At 47.7% G+C, this 14,716-nt stretch overlaps 1 protein-coding gene across 3 annotated transcripts in view; it reads left to right on the forward strand.

The window, feature by feature from the left end:
* Window positions 1–14,716, forward strand: part of CABIN1 (calcineurin binding protein 1) — a 155,960-nt gene that overhangs the window by 10,541 nt on the left and 130,703 nt on the right. For all 3 annotated transcript variants that reach the window (XM_045887216.3, XM_064578077.1, XM_064578076.1), the window contains exons 2-6: window positions 7,724–7,800; window positions 8,540–8,632; window positions 9,765–9,878; window positions 12,950–13,084; window positions 14,176–14,356. In XM_045887216.3, coding sequence (XP_045743172.1) covers window positions 7,798–7,800; window positions 8,540–8,632; window positions 9,765–9,878; window positions 12,950–13,084; window positions 14,176–14,356 — 526 coding nt within the window. In that variant the 5' untranslated portion in view covers window positions 7,724–7,797. The remainder of the gene's footprint in view (window positions 1–7,723; window positions 7,801–8,539; window positions 8,633–9,764; window positions 9,879–12,949; window positions 13,085–14,175; window positions 14,357–14,716) is intronic.

Here is a 14,716-nt window from a genome sequence, read left to right on the forward strand (position 1 = left end):
CACCTGGTTGGCTCAGTAGGTTAAGCGTCTGCCTTTGGCTCAGGTCATGATCCCAGGGTCCTGGGATTGAGCCCTGAGTCCCGCTCCCTGCTCAGCGGGGAGTCTGCTTTTACCTCTCCCTCTGCCCCTCCCCCCTGCTTATGCTGTCTTTCTCTCAAATAAATAAAATCTTTAAAAAATTTTTAAAAATGGGTTATTCTAGTACCAACTTTCCATCTGAATTTTTTTCTTTTTATTTTTTTGAAAAAAAATTTAAAAAGATTTATTTATTTGTGAGAGAGAGGGAGAGACAGAGAGCGCACAAGCAAGCATGAGTGAGGGGAGGGGCAGAGGGAGAGAGAGAATCCCAAAATAGACCTACATGCTGAGCACAGAGCCCGACTCAGGGCTTGATCCCAGGACCTGAGCTGAAATCAGGTCGGCTGCTTAACTGACTGAGCCACCCAGGCGTCCCATCCATCTAAATTTTATTTTATTTTTTTTAAAGATTTTATTTGAGAGAGAGAGAATGAGAGAGAGAGCACATGAGAAGGGGGAGGTATCTTTACTAGGTTGAGTCTTTCAGTCCAAGAATATGGTATGTCTTTCCGTTTATGTAGGTCTTCTTTGAGTTCTTTCATTATTGTTTTCTAAGTTTCAGAATATAGACTCTGTATTTTTTTAGATTTATACCTAAGTATTTTATTTTTTTGGAAATATTATAAATGACTTTTTTTTTTTTAAATTTTGATCTCCAGTTGTTGCTAGTATATAGAAATAGAGTCACTTTTTTGGGTGTTGACCTTTACCCTGTGGCTTTGCTACACTCACCTGATACTTCCAGGTCTTTATTTTATAGATTCTTTGGGATTGTCTATGTGGACAATTATGTCATTTGTGAATATGAGCAGTTTCATTTCTTCCTTTCTAATCTCTTTGCTTTTATTTCTTTTTCTTGTTTTATTGTAGTGACTAGGACTGTTGAATAGGAGTGATGAGAGTGGACAGCCTTGCCTTTTTCCTTATCTTAGGGGGGAAAGCATTCAGTCTTTTATGGTTAATTATGATGTTAGCTGTAGGGGCGCCATGGGTGGCTCAAGTTGGTTAAACGTCTGACTCTTGATTTTGGCTCAGGTCATGATCTCACGGTTGTGAGATCGAGCCCTGCATTGGGCTCTGCACTCAGCACGGAGTCTGCTTGAGATTCTCTCCCTCTCCCTCTGCCCCTCTACCTGCTGTCTCCTCCACCCCGTCTGTCCGCCTCTTTCTCTCAATAAATAAATAAATAAAATCTTTTTAAAAATTATGATGCTGGCTGTAGCTTTTTTGGTAAATGCCTTTTATCAGATTGAGGAAGTTTCCTTTTATTCCTGGTTTTCTTTCTTTCTTTTTTTAGATTTATTTATTTATTTTAGAGAGTGTGTGCACGAGTGGGAGGTGCAGAGGGAGAGGGAGAGATAATCTTAAGCAGACTCTGCACTGAGCGTGGATCCCGATGCCAGGCTGGATCGATCTCACGACCCTGAGATCACAACCTGAGCTGAAACCAAGAGTCAGACACTTAACCGACTGCATCACCCACGTGCCCCAATTCCTGGTTTTCTAAAAGTTTTCTTTCTTTTTTTTTTTTTTTTAAGATTTTATTTATTTGTCAGAGAGAGAGTACAAGCAGGGGGAGCAGAAGGCAGAGGGAGAAGCAGGCTCCCCACTGAGCAGGGAGCCCAATGCAGAACTCGATCTCAGGACCCCGAGATCATGACCTGAGCTGAAGGCAGACGCCCAACCAACTGAGCTACACAGGCGTCCCTCGTTTTTTTTTTTTTTCTTTTTTAAAGATTTTATTTATTTATTTGACAGAGAGAGACACAGTGAGAGAGGGAACACAAGCAGGGGGAGTGGGAGAGGGAGAAGCAGGCTTCCCACTGAGCAGAAAGCCCGATGCGGGGCTCGATCCCAGGACCCTGGGACCATGACCTGAGCCGAAGTGAGACGCTTAACGACTGAGCCACCCAGGCGCCCCCCCTCGTTTTTTTTTTTTTTTTTTTATCACTAATGGAGAACACAGTGTGTGATGATCATGTGCAGTAGGGGCCACATCAGAGGGGTAGGGGTCAGGGAAGCTCCTTGATGAAGCCCCTTTTGAGTTGAGATGGGAATGTTTCTCTTCACTCAGGAATGTCATAGTTCACAGTGTCACCAAAGCCATCAGTGAGCCGTTCCTCTGCATGGCTTCTGCAGCTTGGCTTGTCATACAAGGGGTATCCTGTGAATGACAAATGCTGGTCTTGGAGAAAGATTTGACTGAGAAATTAAATATGTCTCCTACTAAAATAGACAAGCTGCCTAGATACCACTCATCTGCTTGTTCATCCCTTCCTTTCCGGAGCACCTGTTTTGTGCCAGACATGGAGGTGCAAAGATAAGTAAGATAGGACTATTTAGGAGCTTAAAGGCTGATGGGTGGGAGAGACCCAGGGTATTTCCAGGGTGGAGGTGAGAGTATGTAGGGGGAATTGAGAAAGAACCTGCTCTTGCTGTAATAAGTCAGTGTAAGATTGTCAATTTTGAAAAGCTGTTTTATTTTTATGTCTTAGGTGAAAATTCTTATATGTATTGATATTTAAAAATCCAAGGTCAGTTTCAAGATAGTGATTGCTATGTACTATTGTGGCAAAAGTAAAGGGGATAATACAGTCCATGCTGCAGAGTCCCTGCAGTTACACCTCTCAGTGTGTATTAGAGTACCGTATTCTGGCTCATTCTTTCTTTTGCTACTGGGAATTGAGGGGGCTGAGGAAGAGTGGTAATGATAGGACGGAATTGAGGGTCTGTGGCAGAGGGGATCCTGGTCTCATGGGACTAATGTACATGATGAGTCCTTGGGAGGATCATTTTTTAGGTTCCTCTTGAAATGTTATGTGGACACTCACAAGTATGCCTCAGTTCCAGTATGTATCTGTGTCCAGCCCTCCCGCCTGCCAGTCTTAGGAGATAAGCATTATCATACCCATTTTGCAAATTAGGCTGAGCTGCCCAAAGTTGCAATGCTAAAGAGGGACGAAAATATGACTCTAAGCCCTGTATTCTTTCCAGAGGCTGTTTTGAGTTTAAGTGAGATAACACAAATGTGCCTTGTAAGTGTCTGGGATGGACTATAGCAGTAGAAGTGTGGAAGGTACTGTATTTTTAGATTACATTAAAGTTAGCACAGGAGCCCTTTTCGGTGGGGACAATTGGCTTGAGTTTTAGCATGCAACAATTTCTAAAGAACCAGGAAGCCTTCTATTTTCTCTTCAGCACCGTGGGCTCTGTGAGGGTCTTCTGGCCCTGATCATAGTGCCCAAGGAGCTTTTGTTTCGAGGAATCTAGGGGCTTTCTTTATGGAGGCAGGTGGGCAGAGGGGTGGGCAGGGACTTGGGCAGCAAGTGGGGCCAGAAACCTCTCTCTCGACTTGGAACTCACTGTTTTTCCCCTCCGACTTGACTGGTCATCTTACATTCAGTCTGTTCTGAGGAGGTATCTCCTGTCAACTCTGAAATGTGACCTGCACCCATCCTGCTCCTGGGTGACACAGAAGCCCCAGGGGAAGGCACTGGCCCATCTAGCACAATCCCAGTGGTTGTTGGGTGCCTTCCTGCAAGGTGCTGCTGAGGCAGGAACAGGTAAGCTCTCCTCCTTCAGCAGTAGGTCGCCCCTGGCATGATGGCTGTATTGATGTTCTCCCACCTATGGATGTGGGTCCTGCTGCTGCCACACAGACACCTGATCTCTCAGTCATCCTTGGGTCCTCCTCTTATTTTTCTCTCCATGAGGATTCAGGTGGCATCTGGGAAGACTTGCTGTGACCTGGGGCTAGCACCTGCCCTTTGGAGAGCTGGTTGGGAGATCTATGGTTAGGTATCAGCGCCAACCTATGACTTCTCTCCTGCACTCTTTACCCCTGTGTATAATTGTTTGCCCCTGCTTTCAGTTCTTTTGGGTATATACCCAGAAGTGGAAATGCTGGGTTATAAGGTAACCTTATGTTTAAGTTTTTGAGGAACCACCATACTGTTTTCCACAGCAGTGCATGAGGGTTCCAGTTTCTCTACATCCTTGCCAGTGCTTGTTATTTTCTATGTGTGTATTTTTTTTTTCTTTTTCTAAAGATTTGTTTATATATCTGAGAGAGAGTGAGGGGGCAGTGGCAGAGGGAGAGGGAGAGGGAAACTCAAGCAGACTCTGCACTGAGTGAGGAGCCTGATGCAGGGCTCGAGCTCACGACCCTGAGATCAGACCTGAGCTGAAACCAAGAGTTGGATGCTCAACCGACTGTGCCACCCATGTGCCCCCTATGTATGTATGTTTTGTGTTTTCTTTTTTTTGCAGACAAAACTTTAAAAAATTTTTTTAAATTTAAATTCAATTAATTTTTTTAAAAGGTTTTTAATTTATTTTTTAATTTGAGAGAGAGAGTAGCACGGAGGGGGGTGGTGGGGAGGGGCCGAAGGAGAAGCAGATTCCCCATGGAGCAGGGAGCCTGATGCGGGGTTCGATCCCAGGACCCTGAGATCATGACCTGAGCTAAAGGCAGCTGCTTAACCAACTGAGCCACCCAGGCGTCCCATAAATTCAGTTAATTAACATATCATGTATTATTAGTTTCAGAGGTACAATTCTGATTCATCAGTCTTTTTTTTTTTTTTTTAAAGATTTTATTTATTTATTTGACACAGAGAGAGCGCACAAGCAGGGGGAGTGACAGGCAGAGGAAGAGGGAGAAGCAGGCTCCCCAAGGAGGAGGGAGCCCGATGTGGGGCTCTATCCCAGGACCCTGGGACCACGACCTGAGCCGAAGGCAGTTGCTTAACCAACTGAGCCACCCAGGCGCCCCCTGATTCATCAGTCATATAATACCCAGTGCTCATTACATCACGTGCCCTCCCCAATGTCTATCACCCAGTTACCCCATCCTCCAGCCCCCCTCCCCTCCAGCAACCCTGTTTGTTTCCTATGATTAAAAATCTCTTGTGGTTTGTCTCCCTCTCCGAGTTCATCTTGTTTTATTTTTCCCACCCTTCCCCTATGATCCTCTGTTTTGTTTCTTAAATTCCACATATGAGTGAGATCATATGATAATCGTCTTTCTCAGATTGACTTATTTTGCTTAGCATTATACTCTCTCTCTCTTTTTTTTTTAAAGATTTTATTTATTTATTTGAGACAGAGAGAATGAGAGACAGAGAGCGTGAGAGGGAGGAGGGTCGGAGGGAGAAGCAGACTCCCTGCCGAGCAGGGAGCCGGATGCGGGACTCGATCCCGGGACTCCAGGATCATGACCTGAGCCAAAGGCAGTCACTTAACCAACTGAGCCACCCAGGCGCCCTAGCATTATACTCTTTAGTTCTATCCATGTCATTGTAAATGGCAAGATTTCATTTTTTTGATGGCTGAGTAGTATTCCATTGTGTATATATATACCACATCTTTATCCATTCATCTGTTGATATGTGTATTTTTTAAATGATAGTCTAGATGCAGAGTTTTAATCGTACAGTTTCTACTTTTCTCTCTCTTTTTTTTCTGTATTGTATGGTGGTCACAGTTTTCATCATGGCATAACTTATGGTGAAGCAGCAGCTTCCAGACTGGGCAGCAACATTCTTTTTTCCTAGATGTAGAACCCAGGAGATAAAATAGCTATTAGCCTAGGGGAGGTTTGAGTCTTCCTTGTCTGTGAAAAGACGGGACTTCCTTTCTTTCAGGAACCCTTGGAGAACTCAGAGCCCGTGCTAGAAACCATGCTAGAAATCATTGCTGCAGTGCCGTTGGAAACAGTAGCAGTCAATTCATGTTACCTGGAGGAGCATGCCTTCAGTCTGTCTGCCCAGGCTCACTCCCACTGCCTGCTGGGCCCTTCCAGGGCCTTCTGCCAGCCTCTCAGATGGGACTTTTTCTGACTGTTCCTGCCATATCTGCCTTGATGGAGGTGCCCCCTCCCTGCTCCGGCCCTTCAGGCCAGAACCCTTGGTGTTCTCCAGAACCCCTCTGCTCCCTCCACCCTCCAGGTGCCGAGTCCTATGAGTCTGTCCCCTGGAGTGTGTCCCTTCTGTCCACTGGCCCATCCAGGTTCCTGGCATCTCTTTGTTTAACACAGCATGTAATTCACATACCTTGTAGTTCACCTGTGTGGGGTGTATAAGTCAGTGGTTTTCAGTGTATTCACAGAGTTGTGGAACTATCACCACAACCAATTTTAGAACATTTTCATCACCCTAGAAAGAAACCCTAGTCATTCCCCATTTGTCCCTCTCCCGCAGCCCACTATCTACTTTCTGTTTAGATAGATTTGCCTATTCTGGACATTGCATATAAATGGAATCAGACAGGGGCACCTGGGTGGCTCAGTTGGTTAAGCAACTGCCTTCAGCTCGGGTCATGATCCTGGAGTCTCGGGATCGAGCCCCGCATCGGGCTCCCTGCTCAGCAGGGAGTCTGCTTCTCCCTCTGACCCTCCTCACTCTCATGCTCTCTGTCTCTCATTCTCTCTCTAATAAATAAATAAAATCTTAAAAAAAAAATAAATAAATGGAATCAGACAATACGTGGCCTTTTGTGACTGGCTTCTTTCATTTAGCATCAAGGTTCATCCATGTTGTAGCATGTTTCAGTACTTTAGTCTATTTTATGACTGAAGAATAATTGTTTTTTTAAATATCAGTACATACAAGGATTTTTACCTAAGACATAAAAATAAAACAGCTTTTCAAAACTGACAAGAAGTTTTAGCATTGAACAATTTCTAAAGAACCAGGAAGGTTCTTCACCTAGAAGTTTTCACCTTGAAGCTGTTATGAATAATGCTCTGTGAACATTCTTGAACCAGGTTTGGTGTGGACATATGTTTTCATTACTCTCGGGTAGATACCTAGGAGTGGGACTTCTGGGTCTTACGGTAACTCCGTGTTTAACATTTTGAGCAACTACCAGACCAGTTTCTACAGCGGCCTCACACTTTGCCTTCCTATCAGTAACGTACGAAGTTCTAATTTTTCCGTATCCTCACCAATCCTGTCTTTTTTTTGCAGACTTTAAACTGGTCTGCCTACCTCTAATGCTTTTTCCTTTATATTTCTAAAATTTTGTTTTCCCAACAACTCTCGGTGGCTCCCCTGTTGCCCACAGGATGATGTTCCCTGTTCCCTGGCCCGGCACTCTGCCATCCCCCACGCCCGTCTCTGCTCTAAGGTCTGACCATGGGCTGTGTTGGCTTCTGCGTGTGTCCACATTTCCCCATCACACCACACACCCCCTACCTCTTTGTTTCACCACTCCCTACTGCAGTGCTGTCTATTTCCCAGGGCTTACCACAAGGGCTGCCTCCCTCACTGTCCTGGATCCTTTCAAGTGAATTGTTTTCCACCTATAGATGTTGCCTGGGTTTCTCTTTGTTTCATTCAGTTTTTGAAAAAAATAACTGTTAATAGGTCTCTTTCCTCTGCTGAGCAGTGAGCCCTGGGGGCAGGAGTTGGTCTCACTCTTCTGTCTCCCCGGTGCCTGGTGTCTGCCTGGCTAGGGCAGAAGCTCTGGCCATAGGACCTGGGTGACAGGTCACACAGCCGTCCTGAGGCAGTTGCTCACCGGCTATGTGCTTAGAGCTGGGTAGGCCCCTGGATTTGGGGACTGCTTTGTGATGGGCCCCTGGAACTGTGACGTTCCTGGATTTTCCTGGACACTTTCTCAGTCTCTCCTGTTCCCTGTCTAGGAGACTGTGGACCAGCACAGCCCCTGCCAGTGATGGGAAGTGGTGTTCAGTGGAAGCGCTGAAGCTCTCTGAGTATGGTAAGGACCGGTGCTTGCCTATTTTGCTGGTGTCAGTGTTCTTTTTTTTTTTTTTTTTAAAGATTTTATTTATTTATTTGATAGAAACACAGTGAGAGAGGGAACACAAGCAGGGGGAGTGGGAGAGGGAGAAGCAGGCTTCCCGCGGGGCAGGGAGCCCGATGCAGGGCTGGAGCCCAGGACCCTGGGATCATGACCTGAGCCGAAGGCAGATGCTTAATGATGAGCCACCCAAGTGCCCCTGGTGTCAGTTGTTCTTTAGTCACTTCACTCCTGGGGGTGAGGGGCCTTTTCCTGGGTGACACTAAGTATGGGACAGCCTTCCTCCTGGGAGAGCTGTTGGTACAGTTGAGGGTAGGGATGTTTGGCCTTCTGTTGGAGTGGTTTGCCGGGCCTCGTCACAGTTGCGAGAAAGGTACAAAGTTAACATGTTTTGTTGGTGTCTGTTATTCAATGTCTAGGTCTTCTGTTGTGTCTGGCATTGCGGGGGTGTTCCTTTTGCAGTGGATAGTACCCAGGACATGCTCCCCAAGTAGCTTGTTATGGTCCCCCTGGACATGTTCTGGTCTTTGTTTTTCTCCTCGATGATCCTTTATTGTTCATTACATTCTGAGAAGGCCATAGCTGTTCGAGTTACAAGATTATGTGCTGGAGCAGAGTTGTATTCATTGTAGGTTGTTAAAGAGACAAGTGACATCTCAAAAGCAACTTTTTTCTTCCCTCAAATCCCTGTTTTTAGATTCGAATTGCAGCCTTAAATGCCAGCTCTACAGTTGAGGATGATCATGAAGGAAGCTTTAAAAGTCACAAAACGCAGACCAAGGAGGCCCAGGTATGTAATCCATGGTCTTCCTTCGCAGGTAGACCTTGCTTTTCATTTCTGTAGATGGTACCTCATTTTAAATGCATTCACAAGACTTAATAGGATTTTAGCTCTCCCTCTCATGTTACACCTTCACTTGGGGGTGATCACACCGAAGAGAAATTCTGTATTCTGTGAGCACTGTTTGGGCCGGTTCAGCCCCTGGGCCCACTTGTCCAGTGGGGCCTCACTTTCTGTGCAGCCCATTCTTTGTGCTCACTTCAGGAGTTGGCACACCCAAGGGATGGTAGCGTGTTAATGGTAGGCAGTGCTTTGAGGTTTCCTGGTGCATTGCTCTCATGTGCCAGTGTGAGGGGGCCCTTGATGGGAGCTGTCTTGAGGGGGTCTCACTGAGGGTCAGTGAGGGGCCAGGTTCAACTTCAGCTCTCTAGATTCTCGGTCTTTCATCTCTTCCATGAGGCCTGGTATCACTTCCACTTCAGCCTGGCTCTCTTCTTCCCTCCACCCATCTCTCCACCCATCTCTGTACCCGTGTCCTGCCGTAGTATCGCAATGGTTTGCTTCTTTCTTGTCCCCATCTTTGTTTTCCCTGGAATAAACATGTGCCTCCCCTTTCACAGGAGAAACACAGGCAGTCTGGAGCCCTCTCAAAAGTCTACTAGTCAGCGGTCCCTGGTCCTCAAGGGATGTCACTGGGGCTCAGCCTGCCTAGTGCCTCTCCGTCCTGGAGGAGGTTGTCACCCTCCCTGGGCAATGATCAGGCTAGGGCAGAGTGTCAGGTAGAAAGCAATGGAAACCATCCATATTGTCTAGGAATCTCTGGGTTATTCTGGCTGGTGTGGCCACTCTCCCAGCTTCACCCAGAAAAGGCCAGCTGAGTTCAAAACCTTGCCATTGCTCTGATCCTGTGTCCCTGGGCCAGTGTGTTTTTTGCTGTTAGACTCATGTGAGCCTATGTTGCTCGTGTCTCCTTGGGGGACTCTTGAGGGGTTCTTCTCCCAGTGATGAGCTCCTGGGAGGTTGGAGTGTTAGGACTGTTTCCATTACAGTTGTCAGTTAATATGGCCTTGACTGTACCTCCCGTTACACACTTTTGGCTTAAAAAAGACAAACCTTTGTAATCTCCTGTCTTGGTTCACAGGAAGCAGAGGCTTTTGCCTTGTATCACAAAGCCCTGGATCTCCAGAAACATGACCGGTTTGAGGAGTCAGCCAAGGCCTACCATGAGCTCCTGGAGGCGCGCCTGTTGCGAGAGGTGAGGCACCACAGGCCAGGTGATGGGCTTGCCCTCTGCCCTCCCCTTCTCGGCTGGGTGACCTTGGACATGTTACTTCCTCTCTCTGCCCCTCAGCTTTCCCACCTGTAGAGTGTCAGCCTCCTTGGGTTGCTGTGAGGGTTGAGTGAATCCAGTGAAGCATGTAGAGTGGTTCTCGGTATATAGTAAGAGCTCTGTGTCGGCTATTTTGTTACATTCTCTTTACAACTACTCTGCCGAGAAGGTGGGGGCCACTGTCCCCATTTTACCATTGTGATAGCTCAGAGCCACCCAACTAGTGAAGCATTAGAACCAGGATAGGAACCCATGGTTTCCTGATACTTAATGATCCTCATTGTTGGCAATGCATCTTGGCAAATGCCGTTGAGGTGATAGCCCGTGAACTCAGGAAGCCTGTGTAGGTGCTCAGAGAAAAGGCTGGAAGAGCAACACAGAGCCCATGGAGGGCATAGGGTAAGGGTATGGCAGAGAGGGGCAGGCAGGGCAGGACCCAGTGATCCAGCGTGGGGGCCATGCTAGTGGCAAGTGAGTTCAACCTGAGTTGGCTGGGTCCTGGAGATGTTGCCTGGAGGTTTGAGAATGAGTCTCAACTTGAAATTGATTTAGGAAGAATTATGTTTGATTAGGAGGAAAGGCTTTTGTTTTTAAGTACCCACACACACAGACATGCAATAAGGAAGCAGACAGACTCCATCCATGGGCATTTTCTGGAATGCGGTCCTTCAGTTGAGCAGTCTCCTACACCTCTAGGAAGGCAGACACTTATGTCTGAAGCCCCCACCCCTGGACAGTTTTTACCACGGATGAGACAGAATGCTAACTGAGTTCTCCTTGTCGGTTACAGGAGTCCATCCCTTCCCTCACTTGTGGATGTCAGGATTCTCTGGTGCTGGTGATAGTGCCTTGGAATTAGGACTGTGGGAATTGTGACCCGCCCCTCCCCCATTAGTAGGAAGTGAGTGAGGGCCCAGAGACGAAAAAGACTTTATTCCACTTTACTGAGCTCCAGCCATAGGCCAGGGGCTGGGTGTGTTTCAGGAGGAGGGGGTGTTCCCTCACACCATGGTGGAGCGGGCCTCAGAGGTGTGAGTGGGTGAGCAGAGCAAAATCGGAAGGATGCTGGTCGGCTTTGTAGTCGTAGGTGTGTCCACCTCTCTCTCTGTCACTCTCAGCCTTGAAAGACTGCTGTGGCACTCTCCCCCTTGGCTTGTACAGGTAAAACATGGTCATCGTAAACAGTTGAAAAGTACAGAAAATGTACAGAAAAGTTTATTTTCACATTCATCTGCACTGGTATACTTACTATTAAACTAAATTGTGTAGTTCTAGTCTCACAAACACTTGGCATAAACAGGCCCTGGAACACAGCTGACTCCTAAGAAGTGGATAGCTTCATTGGGGTGGCTTGTTGGGGTGAGCCCTTCATCTTCTGTGGGCGTCAGCGTGTCTGTCTCAGAGGGTGGAGAACGGTGCTGAAACCAGCCGGTGGGGTGGGGGTTAGTTATGAGAGCTTCTGCTGTCATGTGCGGAGGCACGCTGACTAGTCTCCGAGGTAGACTCATGCAGCCTCTATTGAAGGGATCACACCAGATTTTGAACAGTTCTGTACTTGGAGTGGTGAAGGTACCTGGTGTCCAGCTGTGGTCAGCCTGTTGTTGGGGATCTTTCAGCAGTATAAGCCAGACGACAGGAATGAGGAATAAGGAATAAGGAATAAGGAATGAGGTTTGATTTGAGCTTTTTAGTCTTCTTGTTGGGATTCCATAAGAGTGCTAGGGTAGATTTCTTGGATTAGTCAAGGGGTGCTTCCTAAAGGTTGCATGTCCTCAGGTCTTATCTGTTCTTTTTTTTTTTTTTTTTTTTAAGATTTTATTTATTTATTTGACAGAGAGAGACACAGCGAGAGAGGGAACACAAGCCGGGGAGTGGGAGAGGGAGAAGCAGGCTTCCCGATGTGGGGCTCGATCCCAGGACCCTGGGATCATGACCTGAGCCGAAGGCAGAGGAGACGCTTAACGACTGAGCCACCCAGGCGCCCCAGGTCTTATCTGTTCTGATCATGAAGAAGAATGTCATGTGAATGTGACCTGTCCCAGGACAAGGCTGAGATACGGACCCGCCCCTGGAAAGAATTTCTTTGTGCCGCCGAGTTTTTCTGTTAGAAAATGTTTTACTTTGTCCCATGGTTAGAGCAGTAGTTTTTCTCATTGGTGGTGTCTTAGAAGTGGTAGGGTTTTCTGAGAGTTTTCATAAAAGCTGTAGTGAAATAACTTTTTATATGAAGCATGTTATTTATTTATTTGACAGAGAGAGAGACAGTGAGAGAGGGAACACGAGCAGGGGGAGTGGGAGAAGGAGAAGCAGGCTCCCTGCTGAGCAGGGATCCCGATGCGGGGCTCGATCCCAGGACCCTGGGATCATGACCTGAGCTGAAGGCAGACACTTAACGCCTGAGCCACCCAGGCGCCCCTGGCTCACACTTTTGATATTTAGGGTAGGATTTACTGTCCTTGTAATACAGATGTCGTCAGGGCACTAACTTCTTAAAGTAACTTGTCTACAGTTACGTGATGAGTTACACAGTTGGGAGCTCAGCCTCCTGATTCCTAATCTGATGTTCTTCTTGCTGTGGGATGTGTAGGGATGTGTAAGTTGGCTGCCTGGCCACCTCCAGACCCTGCCGCTGCCCCCAGGTGGCCTCCTCCTGTCCTGTCCTCCCTCTTAAGGCCTGCTGCCGGGGAGCTGCAGGCTCCAGGCTTGACCTTTCAGGCATGGCCGTAGCGATGGGGAGGATTCCCTGTCTCTTTTGGTGCCGAGACTATCTGCAAACTGCCTTGTGGTGATCTAGCTTTCCTTCTCTGTCTGCTCGGAGCTGGAGGTGTCCCCCAAGAACATCTAGTGTAGAGCTTTCATTTTCCAATGGAGGGTGGCACTGGACTGGGCCAAGGGCCTCTGCAGCAGAGGCCAGCTGGGAAGCCAGGTGTCCTGCTGACTGCCTGCTGAGGCTTCAGGGCCTAGGTGTCACTCTTGACCTCTGTTTTTGTTCACAGGCAGTTTCGTCTGGTGATGAGAAAGAAGGGTTGAAGCACCCTGGGCTGATGCTGAAATATTCCACATATAAGAACTTGGCCCAGCTGGCAGCCCAGCGAGAGGACCTGGAGACCGCGATGGAATTCTACTTGGAGGTGTGGTTTTGGCAATGTTTATTAGCCTCTTGGGATTTTTGAAAGCTCTTGGTGGAGGGGGTGAGGTTGTGGTCTTCTTGGCTAAAAAGAATTTGTAGTGGTGCATCACCAAGCTGTGGTCCCTGAGACCCTTATCAGCTGACAGCAGTGCGTTCAGAGAGAGCAGGGGCCTGCATGTGCGTTGGTCTTCTGCCACTCAGGGCACGTGTGGCTGCAGCTAGTTGCTGACTCTCTCTGGGTCTCCAGGTCTACACCACTATAGTGGGCATGGTAAGAAAGAGGGCGGTTGTGAAAACCGAATGAATTGGTACTAAGAACACAGCCTGACCTCTGGCACCCTGTACCTGCTCATAACAGTATTGCCATGATCTCTATGTTACCATCACTGTCTCTGTGGGCACCTCTGTGGTGCCAGACACCACGCGGACTCCTTTCCACATATGCGCTAACCGTACGTCATCTTGCAGGGAAGGTGTCTTTATCTTCATTTTCATGGTGGGGGGACTGAGGCTCGGGATCATGCTGCCAGTCAGTATAGGAGCAGGGATGTGAACTGAGGTCTGTCTCCAGAGCCCATAATCTTCCTAGAATCCCATAATTTAAAATTAAATAAATTTTTTTTTTAAAAGATTTTATTTATTTGACAGAGAGAGACACAGCGAGAGCAGGAACACAAGCAGGGGAAGTGGGAGAGGGAGAAGCAGGCTTCCCGCCGAGCAGGGAGCCCGATGTGGGGACTCGATCCCAGGACCCTGGGATCATGACCTGAGCCGAAGGCAGACGCTTAACGACTGAGCCACCCAGGCGCCCCTAAAGAAAAATTTTGAATCCCACAAAAATACCCTACAAATCCCATTTGCTTTTAATGGTATTTTCACTTCCTTTATCAAATATGTAAGGAGTACAGATGTTCAGAGTGACAAACTATGTCAAGATGTTCTGAATTCGATAAATTGGTTCATGTAACTTGTGTTTGCCATTTTTCTGGGTGGTTTGGGTGGCTAGGTTGGTGCTCTGCCCCTCCCATCACCATGGGCACCCGCTCAGCAAGAGAGCCAACTGAGCGTGTGCGCTCTCTGTGCTGCTTCCAGGCAGTCATGCTGGACTCCACCGATGTCAACCTCTGGTATAAAATCGGACATGTGGCCCTGAGGCTTATCCGGGTCCCCCTGGCTCGCCATGCTTTTGAGGAAGGGCTGCGGTGCAATCCTGACCACTGGCCCTGCTTGGACAACCTCATCACTGTCCTGTACACCCTCAGCGATTACACAAGTGAGTCAGGCTTTGATGGCTTTCTCCCATGCGTTCGTGTTTTGCGGACAGAGGAGGGAGGGCAGCTTGGGTAAGTTGGAGGCCAGGTTAGCACTGAAGTGCTTTCTGCCTGTCAGGAAGGGAGATGGCTTTGCATTCCTGCTTTATCGCATGTGTCTTTCTCACTCAGTTGAGCTTTCTTGAGTGCATTGTGGTGATAGGTAGCATGCTCTCTGAGTGGTTTTCCCTTCGCTTATTTCATTTCATCCCTGCATTGTGCCATCCTGCGCCAGAACCCGTTTCTATAACTTGCTGACAGATGGCCTAGCAGTTGCAGCTTGACTCCTTCTGGTGCTGGGGACCTCACTACCTCTTAGGGTC

Source organism: Mirounga angustirostris, unplaced genomic scaffold (genome assembly GCF_029215605.1).
Source record: "Mirounga angustirostris isolate CCGP_5_RB_7025 unplaced genomic scaffold, mMirAng1.0.hap1 SCAF_14, whole genome shotgun sequence".
Lineage (NCBI taxonomy): Eukaryota > Metazoa > Chordata > Mammalia > Carnivora > Phocidae > Mirounga > Mirounga angustirostris.